Raw genomic sequence first — 22,618 nt, 5'->3', positions numbered from 1 at the left:
GTGGCGGTGGAGGAGATGTGGCAGAGGTTAAGTACGAGGATGTGGAGACACGCTGAGAAGTTACTACTCAATGTCCGCTAACGATACAGCAACGTGGCGGCAGCGTACCCTCAGCGATTCGCCCCACCGTCTCGCCACCGCCGTCGTTGTTTTGTGCAGCGTAGCAGTAGGTCATCGGGTCTCGCCAAACTTTATCGTTAACATTCGTCACGGGATAATATTTTTGCTTCTCGGAGCACTTTTTCGAAACGGATCTACCGCGTTAAACGAGGAACTCGCTGTCTTTGATTCGGATTCGGTGTTCACCCCCCCCCCCCACCTTTGAAGGCCCCACAAACGGCGTTTGGTTGTGGACACGTGGTCCGGGTGTTACACGCGTTTTATTAACTCACCGTTTGTTTTCTTGGTTCTTTCGGTAAAGTCACGTAGAATGGAAATAATAAATTAATGAAAACCCCATTATTAAATAATATAATTCTCACGACGTTTCGGCCACAACGCAAGCAGCCGTTTTCAGGTGAAGAACAGGCTATTGAGAAGACAGTCTTCACCTGAGGACGGCTGCTTGCGTTGTGGCCGAAACGTCGTGAGAATTATTTTATTGTTTTATTTTTATTATTTTATTATTTCCATTCTACGCGACTTTACCGAAAGAATCAAGAAGATGAATCCCTGCAGTCACGAAAGCTTTAAATCGAAATTTCACCGTTTGTTGTTGTATCCTCAAATCTTGTAACTACATTTTTACCCACTTCTCAATGTGGTATCGACTGCAAACTTGGTATGCTTATGTCATACCGATGACAATACTATATTTTATCATGAAAAATGTAAAAAAATATTTTTAAACATAATTTTTTAATGTTATGTTTCGGCTTGGGTCTAATTGTCCACACTCAACTAACGTTGGCTGTAATTGGCCACGGTCCCTTACGTTATGGCAAGCTTCGGAGCCATGTCCTGGAGTCGTGGAGTTCTTCCATTACTAGTACGATACATTTCATTAAAGCGTGTTTAAAAAAAATTTATATTACTTTTCGTTTTGCAGTGGTCAGGAACAATGTCGGATCTGCTCGACGGCGAATGTTTCGTGTCGCTGCAATAAAATCGAAGACGCGCACGCGGAGATTTAAAGAAAATACGCACCTTTATTTCAACCACTTAAAAATCACCGCAAGTTTTCATTTTGGTGTTTAAAAATCCACCTCCTCCCCCCCCCCACCCCACCCCACCTTTAAATAAAATGCCCGCAAAGCAAATAAATTACACGCACGCGAGAAAAACATTTCTACGCACTTTTGTCGCCAAATATTTTTTTGTCGAAATGACACCGGCGCTCGTGCGCACGAGAATCGTACGGGAGACTGCCCGGAAATCCACGGTCGGCGACAGGTCGAGGTAAGGTCGGCCAAAGGTCAGCCAAAGGTCAGCCAAAGGTCGGCCAAAGGTCGAGGTAAGGTCGAGGTAAGGTCGGCCAAAGGTCGGCCAAAGGTCGCCTTAACGCCAGTGGATAAACACATTTGCAATAAAGTGCTTCATCCAGACCCATAGAATCACACATCTGTAAACCAAGCTACTTAACCGTAATAATATTGTTTAAACGACAAAAGATACACCCCCCCCCCAGGCCGATTTGGGGGGGTGTGGGGGTGTGTGCGGGTGTGGGCAAAGTGTTGTCAGTGAGCACCGATAGAAGCCGGCACGGCACTCGAGAGGCAGATGGCGTGGCCAGCACCACACGCTACCCGGCCGCCTTTGTCTCCCCCCCCCCCCCCCCAGTTCTAACCGTTACCACGCGCACACACACCGGCACCCGTGCGGTAAAACTCCGGTTAAGGCCGAGTGGACCTAGAGGAGGAGGAGGAGACGGAAGAATCTGTTCCAAATATTTTCACCGCCGACCTCCGGAACAGAGCGGGAATAGGAAATTCGTGGTCCAGGAAGACACAAACGACAAAGATCCCCCGTGTAGCCTTAACAGACTGTTGGGGCAAGTGCTGTTAGCGAGCATCACCTATGAAGGCCGGCACGGCACACGAGCGGGTGGGTGGCCAGCACCACGCCCGACCGCCTTTGTCTCCCCAAGCGGCGAAGTTTACACACCGCACCAGGTACTCATTTGAGGTGGAGTCGACCTAGGGGAAGACCAGTGCCGGTTCAGATAATCCATCACCGGGTGTTGGCCGTGAGCAAGAATCGAACTCTGGGTCGCCGGGTTTTGTAGCGCAGTGCGCTAACCACTGCGCCACCGCTCCGCCCTAACGCAAAGACACGCGCACGCACACACACACCTATCAAATAAATACTCTGCGGGCTGGGCCACTTATGTAAGGCTTCACAGCCCCCTGTAAACAGTACTCGAGGTTGACCTTCCTTCTTATAAAAAAACAAGGCCATCAAGATATGCACTGAACAGCCATGCAATAGGTGTACAGGGGTGGGGTGGGCTGAGGATCATTAGGCCCATAACGTCATACAGCCCCTGACGTCACAGCCCCTGACGTCACAGCCCCTGACGTCACAGCCCCTGACGTCACAGCCCCTGACGTCACAGCCCCTGACGTCACAGCCCCTGACGTCACAGCCCCTGACGTCACAGCCCCTGACGTCACAGCCCCTGACGTCACAGCCCCTGACGTCACAGCCCCTGACGTCACAGCCCCTGACGTCACAGCCCCTGACGTCACAGCCCCTGACGTCACAGCCCCTGACGTCACAGCCCCTGACGTCACAGCGGGTTCGTAGCGCAAGTGCGCCCAACTATTGCGGCATCGCTCTCTGCCCGCACCCCCCCCCCCCCCCCCACTGTTTCAACCGCGTCATCACAAAGGGTGAAGGAGACACTGGACCCCCCCCCCCACCCCCCCCACCACACAAGGCACACAAAGGAGTGGTTAGTGCACAAATCGCCAACGCGAAGGGGGGTGGGTCGCGTTACAACGCAGGGCACACACACAACAGGACCCCCCCCCCCCCCCGCCGCCTGCCGAAGCCGCCACAACATCTACCGACGGAACTCGGGGTCCCCCGAAGGTTCCCGGATGGGGGGCAACAGTCGGCGCCGGAGACATCCAGACAAATCTCATCTTGCACGCTCCTCCCAGGCGGTCACAGAGTTTGGGATGAGCCGACGTCTAAATCAGATCGCGGACAGAGGTCACGTGGAGAGGCGAAGCCGCCCTGAGAGAGAGAGAGAGGCTTTGCTCTCCAACAAGCAGAGCTTACATCGAATCCAAATCACGTTGACCGAGTGACTGAGCGGTGAATAAAGACCGAGAGAATACAGGATTGAATTAATGAATTAAAGGACCGGGAAACTGTCTGCCCCCCCCTTTGCCAGCCACCCAAGTTGCCAGGTCGCAGACGGGGTTCTTGCGTTGCTGGCGACGTTCGTTTCGCCGTCGACGACGCTCGGCCTAGGAACATTACCGAGCGCGAGTCGTGCCGTTCGGGGACGGTGCACGTCAACGCAAGCGCTGGCGGAGTTGCAAGACAAGACAGCCAAAAATTTTAAAATAGCGACAGGTCCCGAGGGGCCTTTCTTCTGGAGGAGTACAGCGATCGGGCGAAACGATACGCGGTGGAGGTTGGGAACTCACACGGACGAGAGGATTCAAACCTAAAACGCAGGCCTAAGGGTCTGGAGGCTGCTTGGGACAGTTGGAGGAGGGTTAGGGTTAGGAGGGGGTTGGTTTTTGCCACCCTCTTGAGGTCACGACAATCCGGGACATTGCACGTGGAAGGATGCCGTGCGAATACCTGGAACGAGGCGAGAGATCTACAGGTGAATGCGTTGCCTTGAGTGGTGGATTGTTGTTGTTGATGTCACACAACTGACAAAAACCCAGGCCCGTTTTAATGTCCTGGGAAGAGTTAGCAGATTACAAAAAAAAAGAGGGCAGCAGTGTGATCATCACCTCGACAAGAGGGCTATCCGGGGAAAACCAGGGACAGGTGGCAACCCCCCTAAAGAGAGCCCCCCCCCCCCACCCCGCAGTCAGAGGAGACTCGCCCCCCCCCTCCACCTCCAACACAGGCTTCACCCGAGGCCTACAACTCCCTCAGTAACAGGGTTTTCGTCATCAAGTATAAAAAGAGACCCGTTTAGACCCAAAGGAGATTTATAACAAAGTGCAACATCTTGAAAATGGTTACCTACACGACCTCCCAGACTATTTAGCGTTCAACTTGATGGCTACTGCGTGAAATAATTGGCGTTGGCCCTAGGTTTGGTATAACAAACAGACTTTGCCGTGACTAGGCCACAAAAGGAGGCCGTCTTCTCTAAATCAAAGTTTAAAACAACTCCGATTAAAGAATTGTCAACGTGAGTAGCCCAAGTCTACGAATCGATTAGATTCAACTTCAACAGTCATCCGCACGGCTGCAGATTCCCACCCCCACCCCTCGCACAACACGCAATGCATTGTGAGAACACGGCCTACAACAGGCCTTTGCCATCACAGGAAACTATGAAAATATCTGCAGACTTTACGACTATTTTATTTACAAGTTTGGCTGGCTGGCTGGGCTGACTTGGCTGGAGCGAGGGACGGCCAGACTTCCAATTGATCTGTGGGTTTAGGTTGCTAGTTATAATTCAAATTTATTTTCGCATTAGTCATGGCCAATCCACTGCTAGATTAAGGCCTCCCCCCAAGCCACCACCACCACCCCCTCCCGCAATCCTGCGGTGTAACTTAATAATTGTAACAAAACTGGCCCGGATAATCTAATACCGCACGTGATAACAAAGACTGTTGACAATAATGCATTTGTTTTGGCTTTTAAGTTAACTCCAACTAATGTAAAGTGTCTACGCAAGGGAGGGACCTTTGGGGAGTCTTAAGACTCCTTTGCAAGAGGATGTCCCCCCCCACCCCGCCACGGGGGATCATGTTTGGGCAAGTTATTTTTTTTAGCGTTATTTTTAAAAAGTGTGGGAGGGATGCTGGGCATTTCTGGGAGAGGGGGTGCAGGGATTGCACTGAAAAACTCCACAAACGGAGTTAGTTTACCAACCTACTTGCTATGCTAGCGTCTAGTAGCTGGTGCTCCGCTGGAGGTACAGACCACGTGGCTTGCACACCCCCCCACCCCCATCCTCGGCAGCATCCACCGAGGGGACTGGCCCTCAGTTTGCATATCACTTTGAATAACTCGTAAACAAAACGAATCTCAGGATTAACGGTCATAGGCGGGCGAGCGGAAGAAACGATTTTTTAAAATCTACGCGTCGCTACGAGTGCAGGGAACGAACGAATCAGTCGGTGAGCGGATACATTGACGAGTCACTCAATGAAGGCGCTGAACGAACGGATCGCTAAATTTAAAATCAACGGAAAAAAATTCAATGGACTGAATCGGTCACGGGACGTATCAATTGGGCAACCAGATGGCCGAGTCGGCTACTGGAGCGTCGTGACGACAACAAGTAAACAAACGATTAATCGACTGATAAATACACAACTTGGTAAATCGACCAAATCGAATATGGGCACAAAAACAAATTAATGAGCCCGCCGATGAACGTATCAATAACGACTTCATCGGTCGCTGAACGATGGCGGCCGAAAGAACCGACGACCAAATTGAACACCGTTCTCCAAAACGAATCGACGAATCCGTGACCACCGATTAATCAATCGGGCGAGCGAGCCAGCCAGCCTCGAGACGCGCGCTCAAGGGCACGAGGCAGATGGGCGGGCGAAGTGGCTACCGCAGGAGCTTGCGCGCAACCTGCAGGCGGTTGCGCAGCGCGGGAGAGACTCCATGCGCGTGCAGCGAGTCGAGGGGGCGCGTCGTCACGGCGCGCTCCTCGCTCACGAACGTCAGGAGCCACCGGCCGCCTGCGTGCCGGCTCAGCATCACCTTCGTGTGGTCGCTAAAGAAGTTCACCTGTCGTAGGGGAGGGGGGCGGGGGGCGAGTGGGGGGGGGGGGGGGTAGTGGGGGGTGGGAGAAGAGCACAAAAAGATGCACGCAGAAAATCAGAATGCTTAACACGTAGGCTTTCATCTTCTTGGTTCTTTTGGTAAAGTCACGTAGAAGGGAAGTAATAAAATAATAAAAATAAAACATAATAAAATTATTCTCACGACGTTTCGGCCACAATGCAAGCAGCCGTCCTCAGGTGAAGACCAGGTCTGTCGAGGAGACAGCGTCTGAATGAAACAGCCGTTTCATTTTATTTTTATTATTTTATTACTTCCCTTCTACGTGACTTTACCGAAAGAACCAAGAAGATGAATCCCTGCAGTCACGAAAGCTTTAAATCGAAATGTAGACTTTCGCGACCAATACCATCCATAAGGTTGTTTTTTTTTGGGATAGATGGCGTAAATATATCAATGTGTCGTTAAAACCCGCCACCACCCGACACAGCCAACTAGTAAGGGTTGTCACGTGAACAGAACGTGCGTCACGAATTGGCACGTTCTAGTTGTCGGGTGGTGGCGAGTTTTAACGACACATTTATATATTTACCGATCTAACCCAAAAAAAAAACTATTGTAGAAAAATCAGAATATGTATACCCGAGCAATCCGATGAGCTACAAAGCTTTTTTTTTTCCAGAGATGTCCAGTTGCATGTAAGATTAAGTTAGGACCATTGCACCCACATCCACCACCACCACCCACCCCCTGGCTTGGGCTCCTCAATTTTTCCTCCACCTCCATTCGCTCCTCACGCGATAACGCGACACAGATCGTCTCTGGCCACTGGGTGGTGGTGGAGGGTTGTCATCTTTAATTTTTTTATGCCTCACCCTCTCGCCTTTTGGTTGGTCCCCAGATGGTTTGGGGGGGCAGCGAGCCAGTTCCCCATCTTCCCCCCCCCCCATGCTTTTTATAACCCGGTTTTGGCTTTTGTTGACAATGTGCGTGATGTAAAATCGGGCCCCGCAACATTGCCTCGATAAAAAAGATTCTTATACATTTAAAACATTAAATCTGGCATTAATACACGACACACCCAAACTGAAAAGAAACCAATTATGAATCGTGAATACTGTACTGGTTGTTGTAAACCTCCGTAGGAGTAGCGAGTTAGTTTAGGTTGGGGGGGGAGGGGGCTGTAGCATATTGTATAAAGGGGCCCTTAAAAAAAACTAAAATATTAAAAACACAAATTTTGTACTTGCATAGCAAAGGAATTGTATTTTTTCATTTGCTACACAGCTAGATATGACAAATCGCTAACCTTAAACACCCAGTCGTTCATAAGAGTTGAAGGCGGTATAGTACTATAGTAATAGAGCAAGTGCAGAATCACCGAACAAGAATTGATATCTTGAAAGCATTTCGCGCGGGGCCTGTGAAAGTGTGGGGCCCCTAGCAATCGATACTTTTGCTACGAGGATAATCCGGCACGGAGCTCCTCCACTGTTCACGCAGGGAAACCGGAGAGCACCTCCGAGTACCTCCGAGTACCTCCGAGTACCTCCGAGTACCTCCGAGTACCTCCGAGTACCTCCGAGTACCTCCGAGTACCTCCGAGTACCTCCGAGTACTTCGAGTGCAGATTTAGAAACGTGGCGTTTAGAATATTTCGGCTGCTGTAAATGTCCAGGTGATAAGCCGCATCATAGCTAGGTCACTTCCGAAAGAGAGCTACATGGCTCAGTGGAACCCTGCCTGGTAAAATAAATAGTTTCGTTTTAGCTTGGTGCTCGAAAGAAAGCTCCCTGCACTCAATCATCGGCTACTCCAGACGACCCTGCCAGCCGACTTGCTGTACTGCCACCTTGCTGGGCAGGTGTGAGGGTTCGCGGGGGGCGGGGGGGGGGCTACCCTCCCACCTGCAGGACGTGGTGACTGAACAGCAGCAGGATGGCGGAGTCGGTCTTCTTCCACTTGAGCAGCACGGGCTCCGGGCCGTCCGAAAGCTCGCTCGGGTCAGCCGGGAGGTCAGCACCCTGGACAGCGGAGACAGCCTCAGATGGACCGTCGGGGGACAGTGCTGTGAGCAGCGAGTGGCGCCTGTAAAAGCCGGCACTGTGTGCACACGAAGGTGGCAAGCACCACGCTCGGCCGCATTTGTCTCCCCAGTGGCGATGTTTACTACACACCACACCAGGTACTCATTTGAGGCCGAGTCGACTTAGGGGAGGCCCAGGACCAGTTCAGATAATTGTCACTGGTGTTGGCCGTGAGCGGGAATCGAACCCGTGTCGCCGGGTTCGTAGCGCAGCGTAGCGCTAACCGCTACACCACCGCTCCCCACAGGGGTGGACGCACGCGGGTGGACACACACGGGTGGACGCACACACACACTCGCACCTCCACCAGGTTGTCCTGCATGTAGCGTGCGAGGTAGCGCAGGACGCTGGCGTGCGTCGACAGCGGCGCCGCGACCTCCGGCCCAGGGGGTTCCAGCAGCACACTGAGCCGCCCCCGCACGCACGCGTGGATCGTCCTGCAAGCACGGGGTCACGCAGAGGTCACGGGGGTCACGCCGAGGTCACGGGGGTCACGCGCAGGCCACGGGGGTCACGCGCAGGCCACGGGGGGTCACGCCGAGGTCACGGGGGTCACGCGAGCAGAGGTCGCAAATCCAGTCAAAATTGAATTGTGGAGGTCGTGGAGGTGGTGCTGTTCGGATTGATGGTGCTGGTGCTGTAGCTGCTGGTGGAGGAGGTGGTACTGTAGGTGGTGGTGGTGCTGCTGTAGGTGGTGGTGCTGTAGCTGCTGGTGGTGGAGCTGTAGGTGGTGGTGGTGCTGTAGGTGCTGGTGGTGGTGCTGGTGGTGGTGCAGGTAGTGCTGTAGCTGGTCGTGGTGGTGATACTGCTGGTGGTGGAGGTGCTGCACCTGCGGTCGTGCAGCTGGCGGAGGTGCGTGGCGTCGTTGAAGAGGACGGCGACGCTGCGGTCCGACAGCTGGTATCCGAAGCCGTACTTGTTGGAGTAGTCGATCCACTTGACCGCCCAGAGCAGCGGCGGGGACTCGGCGCCCGGCGGTGACGCGGGTGCCGCCACCTCCTCCCAGCGCGGCGCTGAACAACCGCGACGGTGCAAGCGCGGTGAGCGACGGCATCGGACCGCGACGAGCGATGGCAGCGAGCGACCGCGAGCATCCACGACGGAGCAAGCGTGGTGAACGACGCCATCGGACCACGACGAGCGACCGCGAGCATCCACGACAAAGCAGCCGCAGTGCCCGGCAACGAGCAACGGTAGTGAGCACCAGCAGCGGACACGCAAAATGAGCAAGCGCGACGGGCAAACTCGGCGATCGTTTTCGGCACGAGCAATCCCGCCAGTGGGCGCACGGACCCCCGGGGGGCGCACGTACCCATCTGTGTGGACTCCAGGCACTGGTTGAGCAGCTCCAGGAAGGTGTCGGTGATGCTCAGCAGAGTGTCATTTCCCATGAAATCTGGGAATGTAAAATGCACGACCACGTAAATATTACAATATTTTAAATGTATGCGTGAATATATATTTATATAGAAATACGTACGTATTTTTATTTATTCGTGTGTGTGTATATATACATTATATATATTCTTAGGTTTTTTTTTTTACTTGATACAGCAAGCGTGCTGTGACGGTTCCACCTGAAGACGGAAGCTTGTGTTGCCTCCGAAACGTCGTGATTTTTTATTTTATTTTACTTTTATTTTATAGTGACTTTACCGAAAAAACCTAAGAATATGAATCCTTGCAGTCACGAAAGCTTCAAATCTAGAATACATTATATATATAGAAATATATATTTTACAAGAAGCACCGGCTGGAAATTGAACTCGTGTCACCGGGTTTGTAACGTTTTTTCAGCACCAACGTTTCCACCCAGTGTGCAAAGACGAAGACCACCCCATGTAGCCTTGACAAACTGTTGGGGCAAGTGCTGTTAGCGAGTAGCACCTATGAAGACCGGCACGGCACACGAGGGGGTGGGTGACCAGCACCACGCCCGGCCGCCTTTGTCTCCCGAGTGACGGTGTTTAAACACCGCACCGGCTACTCAAATGAGGCCGAGCAGACGTAGGGAAGGCCCAGGCCCAGCTCCGAGCGAGCAACACACACAGACACACGCGCGCAGAAACTCTACGCATGTGCAAGATAAACCCAGAGAACAACGCACCGGACAAAATATCAACGCACAAAGAAAATCTATCCCAGAGTTGACTCGAGTGCCTCGGAGCTCAGTGGGGAGGTCACTCCTCCTCCTGTGCTGCCCCCACTGTCTAGAATTCATTCCTTACACCCCCCCCCCCCCTTCCACAGTCCATACTGTCGACCCCCTGCCCCTGTGTAAGTCTAGGCTCGAGGCCTTCCTTTTATAATTCGCCTATGACCCGGCTGCCTTTAGAATGTAAAATTATCCCCCCACCGTGTCTTTGCGAGCCCAAGGGCCTCCCCGTGTGTAAAAACACCGACCCCCCCCGATCCCCCAACCCACCGACCCTGCCCTCGACCCCCCCGACCCGACCCCCCGAACCCGACCCCCCCGAACCCGACCCCCCCCAGTCCCCCGACACCGCCCCCCCAGCCCCCCAGCCCCCCAACCCCCACCCCCCCCCAGCCCCCCGACCCCAGCCCCCTCTACCCCCGCCCCCTCACCTATCGAGTCTGTGGAGGGGGGCGGCGTGGCCGCGCTCACAATCCTCACGGCGCCAGGGAGCGGCGTCAGCGGCGTTGTCGGCGGCATGGCGGCGCCCGCTTGGCTCGCGCTTGCCCAGGGCGGCGTGGTGCTGGTGGCGGCAGCGGTGGTGGCACCGCCGCGTGGCGGAGAGGCGGCGGTTGGGGAGTCTGTTGTTGTCGTGGCGGCGGTGACGGTGGCGGTGATGGTGGCGGTGGTGCCAGATCGTGGCGAGGTGGCAGGTGGTGGTGGTCATGCCGGATCGTGGCGAGGTGGCGGTCGTGCCGGATTGCTGCGGCAAGCCCGGGGCATCGCGCACCCAGGAGTCGCGGCGTCGGGCGCGGCACTTCCACTGCAGCCACGTGGGGACCGGCGACAGCGGCGGTTTCTTGCTCCCGGTGTCGTCCTAACCGCGGGGGCCGTGGGCGGTGGGGGGGGGGGGGGAAATAGTAACCGCACCAATTAGAACCGCGCTAATTAAACTGCGCCGACGCCGTCCACCGCAGAGGTCTAAAAATCGGCGTCACGAACGACCTGGCGATCGATGAACTCTTCCTCGCGTTCTGACGATGTGCGGGCACGCACGTCCATCACCTTTCCCTTCCGTTTGCGCTCCAATTACAAACGTTCGACGTCGTCGGAAACGGAATCGATTCCGAGCGGCAACGGAAGCAACGGGCTTGCGCGGCTGGAGGGCGCACGGCACAGCGTTGGCGCCGACTATCGCAGAGTGCGGGCGGTTGTGCCGCTCCGGGTTCTCTGCGGGGCGTGACGTCGTCTTTAAAAGAACAGGGGCGCTAAATAAAATCAAATAAATATATTTGTTTTACAAAATCGGATAAAATTCATGCCGAGTCACTCGCTCCGAGATTCCCAGCGGTGAACGGGAAGACCCCACAACAACCACCCCCCCCCCCCCCACACCCTGCATCTTGCAACTTTCTCGGGACGAGGAAAAGGGGTGAAAAATCTCAGAAAGATCGGGGGTGGGAGGAGGGAGCCCAGCCCCCCCCCCGGCCCACCCCCGCCGCCCCCCCCCCCCGGCCCCCACGAGAGCGGAGGTCACAGAGCTCCCGCCGAGATCGATCCCCTTCTTCCAGCGCGACGATCCAGGCTGCCCACAGCAGGGGGCAGCACCAGACCACCACCAGACTACCACCAGACCAGCACCACCAGACCACACCACCACCAGACCAGCACCACCAGACCACCACCACCACCAGACCACCACCACCAGACCACCACCACCAGACCACCACCACCACCAGACCAGCACCACCACCACCCACCACCACCACCAGACCAGCACCACCACCAGACCACCACCACAGACCACCACCACCACCAGACCACCACCACCACCAGACCACCACCACCACAACCACCACCACCACCAGGCCACCACCACCACCAGGCCACCACCACCACAACCCACCACACCAGACCACCACCACCACCAGACCACCACCACCACCAGACCACCACCACCACCAGACCACCACCACCACCGACCACCACCACCACCAGACCACCACCACCACCAAGACCACCACCACCACCAGACCACCACCACCACCAGACCACCACCCCCCACCAGACCACCACCACCACAGACCACCACCACCACCAGACCACCCACCACCACCAGACCACCACCACCCCAGACCACCACCACCACCAGACCACCACCACCACCAGACCACCACCACCACCAGACCACCACCACCACCAGACCACCACCACCACCAGACCACCACCACCCACCAGACCACCACCACCACCAGACCACCACCACACCCGACCACCACCACCACCAGACCACCACCACCACCAGGCCACCACCACCAGGCCACCACCACCAGACCACCACCACCACCAGGCCACCACCACACCAGACCACCACCACCACAGACCACCAGACCACCACCAGACCACCACCACCACCAGACCACCACCACCACCAGACCACCCCACCACCAGACCACCACCACCACCAGCCACCACCACCCAGACCACCACCACCACCAGACCACACCACCACCACACCACCACCACCCAGACCACCACCACCACCAGACCACCACCACCACCAGACCACCACCACCAGGCCACCACTAGACCACCACCACCACCAGGCCACCACCACCACCAGACCACCACCACCACCAGACCACCACCACCACCAGACCACCACCACCACACCACACCACCAGACCACCACCACCAGGCCACCACCACCAGGCCACACCACTAGACCACCACCACTAGACCACCACCACCAGACCACCACCACCAGACCACCACCACCAGACCACCACCACCACCAGACCACCACCACCACCAGACCACCACCACCAGACCACCACCACCAGGCCACCACCACCAGGCCACCACCACCAGGCCACCACCACCAGGCCACCACCACCAGACCACCACCACCACCCAGACCACCACCACCAGGCCACCACTAGACCACCACCACCAGACCACCACCACCAACAGGCCACCACCACCACCAGACCACCCACCACCACCAGACCACCCCACCACCAGACCACCACGACCACCACCACCAGACCACCACCACACCAGACCACCACCACCACCAGACCACCACCACCACCAGACCACCACCACCACCAGACCACCACCACCACCAGACCACCACCACCACCAGACCACCACCACCACCAGACCACCACCACCAGACCACCACCACCAGGCCACCACCACCAGGCCACCACCACTAGACCACCACCACCAGACCACCACCACCAGACCACCACCACCAGACCACCACCACCAGGCCACCACCACTAGACCACCCCCACCAGGCCACCACGAGACCACCACCAGACCAACCGCGCGCGCGTGGCCACGTGACGATCACGTTCGCCGCCGATGCGGGTTAAACTCGACGTTTCGCTCATCAGAGTTGGGATTTCCAGCGGTCAAATTAAGCGCGGAAACCCAAGTTAATGAATGCTTTAAAATGGTTCTTGTATTGATGAAACATACGCATGCGTTTTTATCATGGGACCTCCTTTGCCAGCACCAAAACATGAGAATAGGTTTTCCCCTTTTGTCTGGCAACAAAACAGCTGTGTTAAGATGTAAACACAACAAACCGAAATCTTTTACAAGGAATCATGTCTGCATTAACCACAATGCTTAAAACGAAAGCTGTCTCTGGTGTGGACCATCAGTTTCAAGGACAATGCATATATTGTCAGAGCATGATTTTTGTTTGAATTCTGACCGCAAGCATTGTGGTTCATGCAGCCATGATTCCTTGTAAAAGGTTTCAGTTTGGTGTTTTAACATCTCAACACCGGTTTTGTTGCCAGAAAAAAAGGGAAAACCCTATTATCAAATTTTGGTAGTGGCAAAGGAGGTCCCATGATGTAGATGCTCACCCCGAGCTCTCATTACTCTGATAGTGCATTGTCTTTGGGCTGTGTACGCCTTTTGGCGTCCTCTGGTCTAGCACCCGAGCACCGTTTGAGACGAGGCTCAAAAGAAAGCTGTCTCTGGTGTGGACCAATCAGTTTAAAAGACAATGCATATGCTAGAGTATTTTTTTTTTTGCATTCTGACCACAAGTATTGTAGTTAATGTAAACACGATTTCCTTGAAAAAGGTTTCAGTTTGGTGTTTGGACATCTTAACACAGCTGTTTTACAGCTAGAAAGGGTACAACCTATTCTTATTATTCATCATTTCGGATACTGGCAAAAAGGTCACATAGGGCCATGGTTCTTTTTAAGCCGACCTACTCATCCACTCACCTAACCCGCTCACCCACCTTGTGTTACTCACCAACCCAGCCCCGTTCTCACCTCGGCCATCCACCCCCTCCTTCGCTCACCCACACCTAGGCCTCGGCAAAGTAAGGTAATTTACCCTTTTTACCGGGTAAAAGGGTAAAGGTAAAGGCGTCGACATGGCAAGGGGTAAGGTAAAAGGTGGGTAAAGGTAGCCTCGTTTTTAAATCCTTTATATTAAGTTCGCTTGCTTGCTTGCGTGCTTGCGTGCTTGCTTGGTTGCTTACGACCGTGCAAATCTTTCGGTCGTTTTTTAACCCACTTCCCGTGATCCAATCGAGCTGACATTTTGCACACAGACTCGTTGTGTGATACAATTAATGTTCGTGAAAGAAATTGTCAAAAAATTTACACTGTTTAGGGAAAACAATTAATATTTAATTACCAATTGCTTAATACTGGCAGACAATCATCTGACCCATAGGTGGCAGCCATCTCAAGCCAGAGGACGAGAGGACTCTAGCCGCCACGCATATAAAGGATTTATAGTGAAAAACTTTGTTTTTACGGGTTATACTTATTACCTTTTAACGTTTACCTTGCCTTGCCAAGGCCTACCCACACCACCATTCCTCGCTCTCCCTGCCCCCCCCCCTACCCAGCTAACCGGCAGCGTGGGGTCGTCACCCACCGCTGACCCCGCACTCACCTCCTTGACACGCAGCAGCAGCGCGGTTCTCCTCGCCAGTTCCTCGGACAGCGACTCATCCGGCTTTCCGTCTGCACGGTGGCGGGGGAGGGGGGGGGCAACACAACGGATGGGGGCTGGCGTGACCACGTGCTCACGTCTCGGGGGCAACAACATCGCGCATCGATATCGGCCGTTATCTACCCACTGCTGGATAAAGGCATCTTCCCCCACCACCCCCCCGGCCCCATCCCACCGCAAAAACGTGGCCATCTCACGCGGCCCGGCCCACACGCCGCTCCACATCTCCCCCCCCCCACCACGAACACGCCAGGCCTCGATCATCCAGCAGTGGCTGGAGCAAGACTTCTCTTGTTATACAAACCGCCCCCCCCCCCAAATAATGGGCTCTTGCACTACCCCCCCCCCCAAAAAAAAACTATGCTACTGCAAGGCACATCACCACCTATGACCCTCCACAACCATCGCCCACCACGCCCCATCCCCCCACTTCATCCAGCGCCCCCTCCACCCCCCCCAACCTCATCCCCCCCCAGCTCCGCCCCGCCCAGCCCCCCCCCCCCCTCCAGCCCCCCCCCTCCCCCACTCTGCGGTGACACCGACCGGCGGGTGCCGCGTCGCGGCTCGCTTTGTCTCGCCGGCCGCTGCCGCCGCTGCCGAAGATAAGGTCCCGTGCCCGCACCAGCAGCGCCCGCGGGGGGCTCAGCTCCTGCGGGAAGTCGGGGGGGCAGTGGCAGCAGCTGCTGGACAGTCGCTCCGGCGTGAAGCCCTTTGGGGGGGGAGGGGGGGGTGGTAGGAAGAGAAGAGAGCGCGGGAACGTCACCACGTGGGCGGGGTAGCTCTTTAAAATAACAAAGTTTCAGGGCAATTAGCGAACGCTAACGAGCGGGAGGAAAGCGGCGGAGGGAACGAGGTGGTGGAGTTCCACGTTTTTTTTCTTCACCCTGCGACGCATTCTGCTGGCGAGCCGGGAGTTCTGGCTCCTGCTCGCACGCCCCCACCAACCCAGCAGTGCGCGGCGGTCCACCAACCCCCCCGCTGCTGCCGCCACAGCGCTGGAGGACTACAGGCAGCAGCGGCAGCAGCAGCGGCAGCAGCGGCGTGCAGCAGCTTGCAGCTTTGCCGCAGAAGCGGCACTTGCAGCAGCAGTGGCACTAGCAGCGGCACTTGCAGCAACAGCTTGCAGCAACAGCGTGCAGCAACAGCGTGCAGCAGCAGCTTGCAGCAGCAGCTTGCAGCAGCAGCTTGCAGCAGCAGCTTACAGCAACAGCTTGCAGCAACAACGTGCAGCAGCAGCTTGCAGCAGCAGTGTGCAGCAGCAGTTTGCAACAGCAGCTTGCAACAACAGCAAGGCCACCACTGCTACGCGGTTGACCACAAAAGGACAGAAGCGTGAAGCGACGCGCGGGTGAAGGTGGGGGGGGGGAGGCGACCTGGGTTATGAAAATCCGCAGCAGTCACCGGATCTGGCACGGGATGTCCTGGGCACGGGGGGGGGGGGCGCGTTTGATTTGACGGCGGCACTCCCCCCCCCCCCCCCCCTCTAAACCAGCACCGCCCCTTGACAGGGGAGACCCCCGCGTGATGAAACAGGATCACCCCTCTCTGCACCCTCGGTGAGAAAAGGCAATTCCCTCCCCACCACCCCCCCACACCCCCACCGGGTGACGCACGTGGAGGGCCGCTGTTAGCGGCGCGACTGACGAGGCGCTAACGAGCAAACAGGCGGAGGCGTCTCCCCGTCCGTGCGCCCGCCGGCGGGGAGCGGCGGTTTGGCGCTGCGCTGCTCCACGAACCCGGCGGGAATCGGACCTCGGGTCGCCCACGGCAACCAGCACCCGAGTCCTCCTGGGCATCCCCCCGAGGTCGATTCCACGCCCGGCGCGGTGCGTGTCAAACATCGGCATGGGGGGGGGGGGGGGGGGGGGCGGGCGTGGTGGTGGTGGTGACCACCCGACCACCTCGTGTGCCGTGCCGGCCTTCGTCAAGTGCTACCTCGCCAGCAGCACTTGCCCCAAAAGCTTATCAAGGCTACCCGGGGGATCTTTGCCCCCCACCACCCCACCCCCCTCCCTGTCCATCGTCCGCAGTGCCGGAACTCGTTTGGGTGCTCGACATCAGCACGTGCACCCTAACAGTCCGTTGAAGGCTTTAGGGGTAGTGGTGGGTGGGTGGGTGGTGAGCGGGTGGGTGGTGGGTGGGCGGGAGCGGGGGACCCGTCGCCACCTGTGTAAAGAAGGGGTGGTGGGTGGGTGGTGGGTGGGTGGTGTAGGTGGTGGGTGAGTGGTGGGTGGGGTGGGTGGTGAGTGGGCGGGTAGTGGTGGGTGGGTGGGAGCGGGGTACCCTTGACCACCTGTGTAAAGAAGGGGTGGTGGGTGGTGGTGGTGGGTGGTGGGTGGTGGGTGGGTGGGAGCGGGGTACCCGTCACCACCTGTGTAAAGAAGGGGTGGTGGTGGTGGGTGGTGGTGGGTGGGTGGGTGGGTGGTGGTAGGTGGTGGTGGGTGGTGGGTGGGTGGAGCGGGGTACCCGTCACCACCTGTGTAAAGAAGGGGTGGGTGGTGGTGGGTGGGTGGTAGTGGGTGGTGGATAGTGGGTGGGTGGAGCGGGGTACCCTGCCCCACCTGTGTAAAGAAGGGGTGCTGCAGGGCGCCGTCGAGGCCCAGCCTCTCGCCGGGCGCCAGCCGCAGCAGCGCCGCGAGCAGCGAGCGTGCCGAGTGTCCCAGCGTCGCGGGCAGCGGGTAGCGCGCCTCGCGGATGCACCGGTACGTGTCGCGCAGCTCGCCCGCGTGGAACGGGGGGCGCCCCACCAGCAGCGTGTAGCTGTGGGAGCGGGGCAACGGGGGACGGGGGCACAATGTGGGTATTGGGGTGGGGGCATTAGTATTCTTAGGTTTTTTCGGTAAAGTCACGTAGGTAAAAAATTTAAATTAATAAAAGCAAAATAAAATAAAAATCACGACGTTTCGGAGGCAACACAAGCGTCCGTCTTCAGGTGGAACCGTCACAGCCCGACAGCTGTATCAAGTAAATGAGAGATTACAGGAGATACCACTCCGTATATATAATGGTTGAGGGGGGGGGGGGGCGAGGGTTTGACCGGATTCATTTTTTCCATCGCCGGGGTTGTGGTTGACGCGGAATTTGAGGCACGACCGCCGTCAGAATTCCTCGCGAGCGCGGCCGCTCGCCGCGGAGAGCGGGGGTGGGCGGGTCGCAAAGGGTCAACCGTTGGAGTTCAAGGTTCAAGTCACGAGCGAATGTTTGTCGAGGTGTTAAGCGAGGCTAAGCTGGGATTTGGACGGCGCCACCACTTGCCACCACTGACCGCAGAGACTCAACACCGCCTGTGGAGGACTCGCTGCCCGAGACTTGCAACCACCCTTTAAACCCAGCCAATCAAAGACCACGGACCGTAAATGTGAATCGACCAATCGCTATAACAACAGACGATTGCGCACATTTACGGCAGGGATGGGAAAAATGTGTTCCCCCCACCGAGGGCTTAATACCACCTTCAAGCCACAACTCCCCAGCCCCACCTGGCACATCCGAGCCGAGCCAGCACGGTACGGCTGGTTTTTCGACTGGCTGCGACATCTGAATCTGGCTCGGGTTGGGAGGGGGGGGGGGCAAGCAGGGCTAGGGCTGAGGGTTCCGCTCACGGCGTTCGTCGTGCGTGCCCGTGTGCCACGTGCGTGTGCCACGTGCGTGTGCCATGTGCGCGTGTGGCACGTGTGCGCGCGTGTCACGTGAGTGCCGTACACAATGCAGCCAAACGCCCACACGTCGGCCTCGCGCCCGTGGCCCTGCTTGTTGAGGACCTCCGGAGCGAGGTAGTTGGGAGTCCCGCAGATCGTCCTGCAACAGACGACGATGAAGACAACGATGACGACGACGACGACGACAAAGATGACGACGATGATGTTGATGACGACGACAACGATGATAACGATGATAACGACGACGACAATGACGACAACGATGACAACAACGATGATGACAACAACGATGATGACGATATTGATGACGACAACGACGACCACGTAGGTGCGCAGGAGGCCGCGTGGCGCGACGAGGGTCCGAGACGTGGAGGCCACAAAACGCTTTTGCACCTTGCAGGCTCCGGTGTAAACCGTATGTGAACTATGAACTGTCAAAAACTAAACTTCTCTATTGTACCACGTGAGGCCCACCCCGAGCGATGTAGCTCTTCTTTCACAAGCGACCAGGCCATCACAAATGATAGCTCAAGGAAGTGGCTCCTCGTCATCGTGTGGAAATCTATAACAGCAGCCAAATAAGCTCTTAAACGCGTGGTGATGTTGATTCTAAAATGTGGGAGGGAAAAACCGGAGGACCCGGAGAAAAATCCATGCAAACTACAAATATAAACAGCAGGCGTCCAGGGTCGGGATCAAACAAACGACCTCCTGTACACCAGGCGTTTCTGTTGGTCTCTCTATGAATATCGATGGTTTCCATATCGATGGAAACCATCGATATTCATAGAGACCCATCGATATTCATAGAGACCCATAGAGACCCATCAATATTCATAGAGACCCATAGAGACCCATAGAAACCCATCGATATACATAGAGACCCATCGATATTCATAGATACCCATCGATATTCATAGAGACCCATCGAAATACATAGAGACCCATAGAGACCCATCGATATACATAGAGACCCACAGAGACCCATCGATATTCAGAGACCAACAGAAACCCTTCGACAAAAATAGAGACCCATAGATAGACATGCATGTAGAACTTATTTTGCACCGTACGTAGCCACCTGTGCTAATCAACAGAGACCCATAGAGAGACACAGACACGTGATGGGGGACGGGGCGCGAGTGAAGTGGAGGGGGGGGGGGTCTGGCACCTCTTCTGTTCCACTCCCTCGCCGAGCCTTATCGCGAGGCCAAAGTCTCCGATCTTGAGCTGCATTCGCTCCGTGATGAAGAAATTCCCTGCCGAGACAAACAGCGGTCGCACGGTCCACACGGGTGCGTGTTCGGACACGTCCAGGCCACGGGGCAGGTTCGTAGCGCAGTGTGCTAACCGTTGCGCCACCGCTCCCCATATGTAGACACGCGAATATGCCTGCACCCCCCCCCCCCCTCGCGGGTAACACAGGGATGGGTTTGGTGGAGTGGGTGGGTGGGAGCGGTGGTGTAGTCGTTATCACGCTGCGCTATGAACCCGGCGACCCGAGTTCGATTCCTGCTCATGGCCAACAACGGTGACGATTATCTGTACCGGTCCTGGGCCTCCTCTAGGTCGACTCAGCCTCAAATGAATACCTGGTACGGTGTGCAGTAAACATCGTGGTTGCTGGCCACCCACCCCCTCGTGTACCGTTCCGGCCTTCATTGGTGCTCGCTAACAGCACTTGCCCCAATAATCTGTGAAGGCTATACGGGGAATCTTTGTTTTTTTGTGAAATGGGTGGTAAGAGTGTGGTGAGTGGGTGGGTGGTGTGAGTGGGTGGGCGAGTGGGTGGGTGCTGTGAGTGGGTGGGTGGTGCGAGTGGGTGGGTGGTGCGAGTGGGTGGGTGGTGCGAGTGGATGGGTGGTGCGAGTGGGTGGGTGGTGCGAGTGGGTGGGTGGTGCGAGTGGGTGGGTGGGTGGTGTGGGTGGGTGGGTGGTGCGAGTGAGTGGGTGGTGCGAGTGAGTGGGTGGTGCGAGTGAGTGGGTGGTGCGAGTGAGTGGGTGGTGCGAGTGAGTGGGTGGTGCGAGTGAGTGGGTGGTGCGAGTGAGTGGGTGGTGCGAGTGAGTGGGTGGTGCGAGTGAGTGGGTGGTGCGAGTGAGTGGGTGGTGCGAGTGAGTGGGTGGTGCGAGTGAGTGGGTGGTGCGAGTGAGTGGGTGGTGCGAGTGAGTGGGTGGTGCGAGTGAGTGGGTGGTGCGAGTGAGTGGGTGGTGCGAGTGAGTGGGTGGTGCGAGTGAGTGGGTGGTGCGAGTGAGTGGGTGGTGCGAGTGAGTGGGTGGTGCGAGTGAGTGGGTGGTGCGAGTGAGTGGGTGGTGCGAGTGAGTGGGTGGGTGGTGCGAGTGAGTGGGTGGTGCGAGTGGGTGGTGAGAGTGGGTGGTGGATGGTGAGAGTGGGTGGTGAGTGGTGCGAAGTGTGAGTGGGTGGTGTGAGTGGGTGGTGAGTGGTGCGAAGTGTGAGTGGGTGGTGCGAGTGCGTGGTGAGTGGTGCGAAGTGTGAGTGGGTGGTGTGAGTGGGTGTTGGTGGTGCGAGTGGGTGGTGCGAGTAGGTGGTGGGTGGTGCGAGTGGCTGGGTACCCAGCTTGATGTCACGGTGCACGACTCCGCATGCGTGGAGGTACTTGAGCCCCGCCACGATCTGCTGCAGGAAGTAGCGCACCTCGGGTTCGGTGAGGAACTTCCGCGCCTTGATCACGTGGGCCAGCGACTACGCAGGGGGAGGGATGGGAGCGACGAGAGGGGATTTAAATCACGAGGACACAGGGGATTCCACGACGGACATTTGGTCACCGACACGGTGAGAGCGTCCCTCCGTACCAACGGCGACATCTCCCGTAGAGACGACGCGACAAAGGGCCGAAACCTCGGCGCGAAGTCGCGTCGCTTATCAGCGGAATCGCCCCAGGAGTGAGAACCGGCCACGTCAATCCAAGGGGGGTTTTTCTCTCACGCGGTCGCTCTGCGTGATCCGCGGGGGTGGCCGCGATCGCAGGAGAGGATATGGGGGGGCGGGGGCTGAACTGCTGCTCAACTCTGCATTTAAGCGCTAAAAATCGAAGAAGTGGGGGTTTTTTTCTCTCGCTCTCTCTACGGTCAATATGCACGAGAGTAATAACCGGGGCGGACCGCCAGATTCGCACCGCGAATTTTTACAACGAGTCAGAATCTTTCTATACCGGAGCGATCCGATGGAGCTGTGAAGCTTTTGCCCCCACAGATGTCTAGTCGGGGCACCGGTTCAAAACGTCACAACAACAACAACAACAACGCAAAAACACGAGGGGAGTGCAAAGTAGAGGAGGAGGTCAACAAATCGCTCGCCCGTTCTTGGCTTGCCGCCCCGTAAGCGAAAACCCCAGCGAAAAGCGGCCCCTTGGTGGTGGTCGGGGGGGGGGGGCTACCGACATTCACCAACTACCGCCACGGGCCCCGGGGCCTGTTGCGCACTGGCACTTGATGGATCATGGTCGCCGTTGTTTTGGGGTTTTTGTTCGCACGTCGGGAACTTACGCCGGTGACGGAGACCGAGCGGGACCGCCGCTACGAACCCGGCGACCCGAGATCGAATCCCGCTCACGGCTACCGACGACGACGATTAACTGAACCGGTCCTGGGCCTCCCCGAGGTCGACTCAGCCTCAAATAATTATTAGATTTAATAAGAGTGCAATTCATGCCAATTGCATCCCACAGCGCGATACGACTACACGGTGCGGCGTGTAAACATCGCCACTGGGGAGACAAAGGCGGTCGGGCGTGGCGCTGGTCCACCCACCCCCTCGTGTGCCGTGACGGCCTTGGCAGTAAGTGCTGCTAACTGGCGAACAGCACTTGCCCCAACAGTCTGTTG

The 22,618-nt window shown here is 56.7% G+C and overlaps 1 protein-coding gene across 1 annotated transcript in view; it reads right to left on the bottom strand.

The window, feature by feature from the left end:
* Positions 1–4,027: 4,027 nt before the first annotated feature.
* LOC133349478 (serine/threonine-protein kinase PLK3-like) overlaps positions 4,028–22,618 on the bottom strand; it is a 28,950-nt gene continuing 10,359 nt past the window's right edge. Inside the window, 13 exon segments of the mRNA XM_061562967.1 lie at positions 4,028–5,898; positions 7,800–7,916; positions 8,281–8,416; positions 8,809–8,992; positions 9,292–9,375; positions 10,566–10,834; positions 10,836–10,990; positions 15,058–15,128; positions 15,661–15,826; positions 17,679–17,877; positions 18,820–18,915; positions 19,948–20,035; positions 21,347–21,476. Coding sequence (XP_061418951.1) covers positions 5,716–5,898; positions 7,800–7,916; positions 8,281–8,416; positions 8,809–8,992; positions 9,292–9,375; positions 10,566–10,834; positions 10,836–10,990; positions 15,058–15,128; positions 15,661–15,826; positions 17,679–17,877; positions 18,820–18,915; positions 19,948–20,035; positions 21,347–21,476 — 1,878 coding nt within the window. The 3' untranslated portion in view covers positions 4,028–5,715.

The sequence above is a fragment of the Lethenteron reissneri genome, chromosome 4 (genome assembly GCF_015708825.2).
Source record: "Lethenteron reissneri isolate LAM-NWPU_2019-01 chromosome 4, ASM1570882v1, whole genome shotgun sequence".
In the NCBI taxonomy this organism is placed as follows: domain Eukaryota; kingdom Metazoa; phylum Chordata; class Hyperoartia; order Petromyzontiformes; family Petromyzontidae; genus Lethenteron; species Lethenteron reissneri.
The sequence above is the reverse complement of the archived record's forward strand: the minus strand, read 5'-3'. Positions and strand labels throughout refer to the sequence as shown.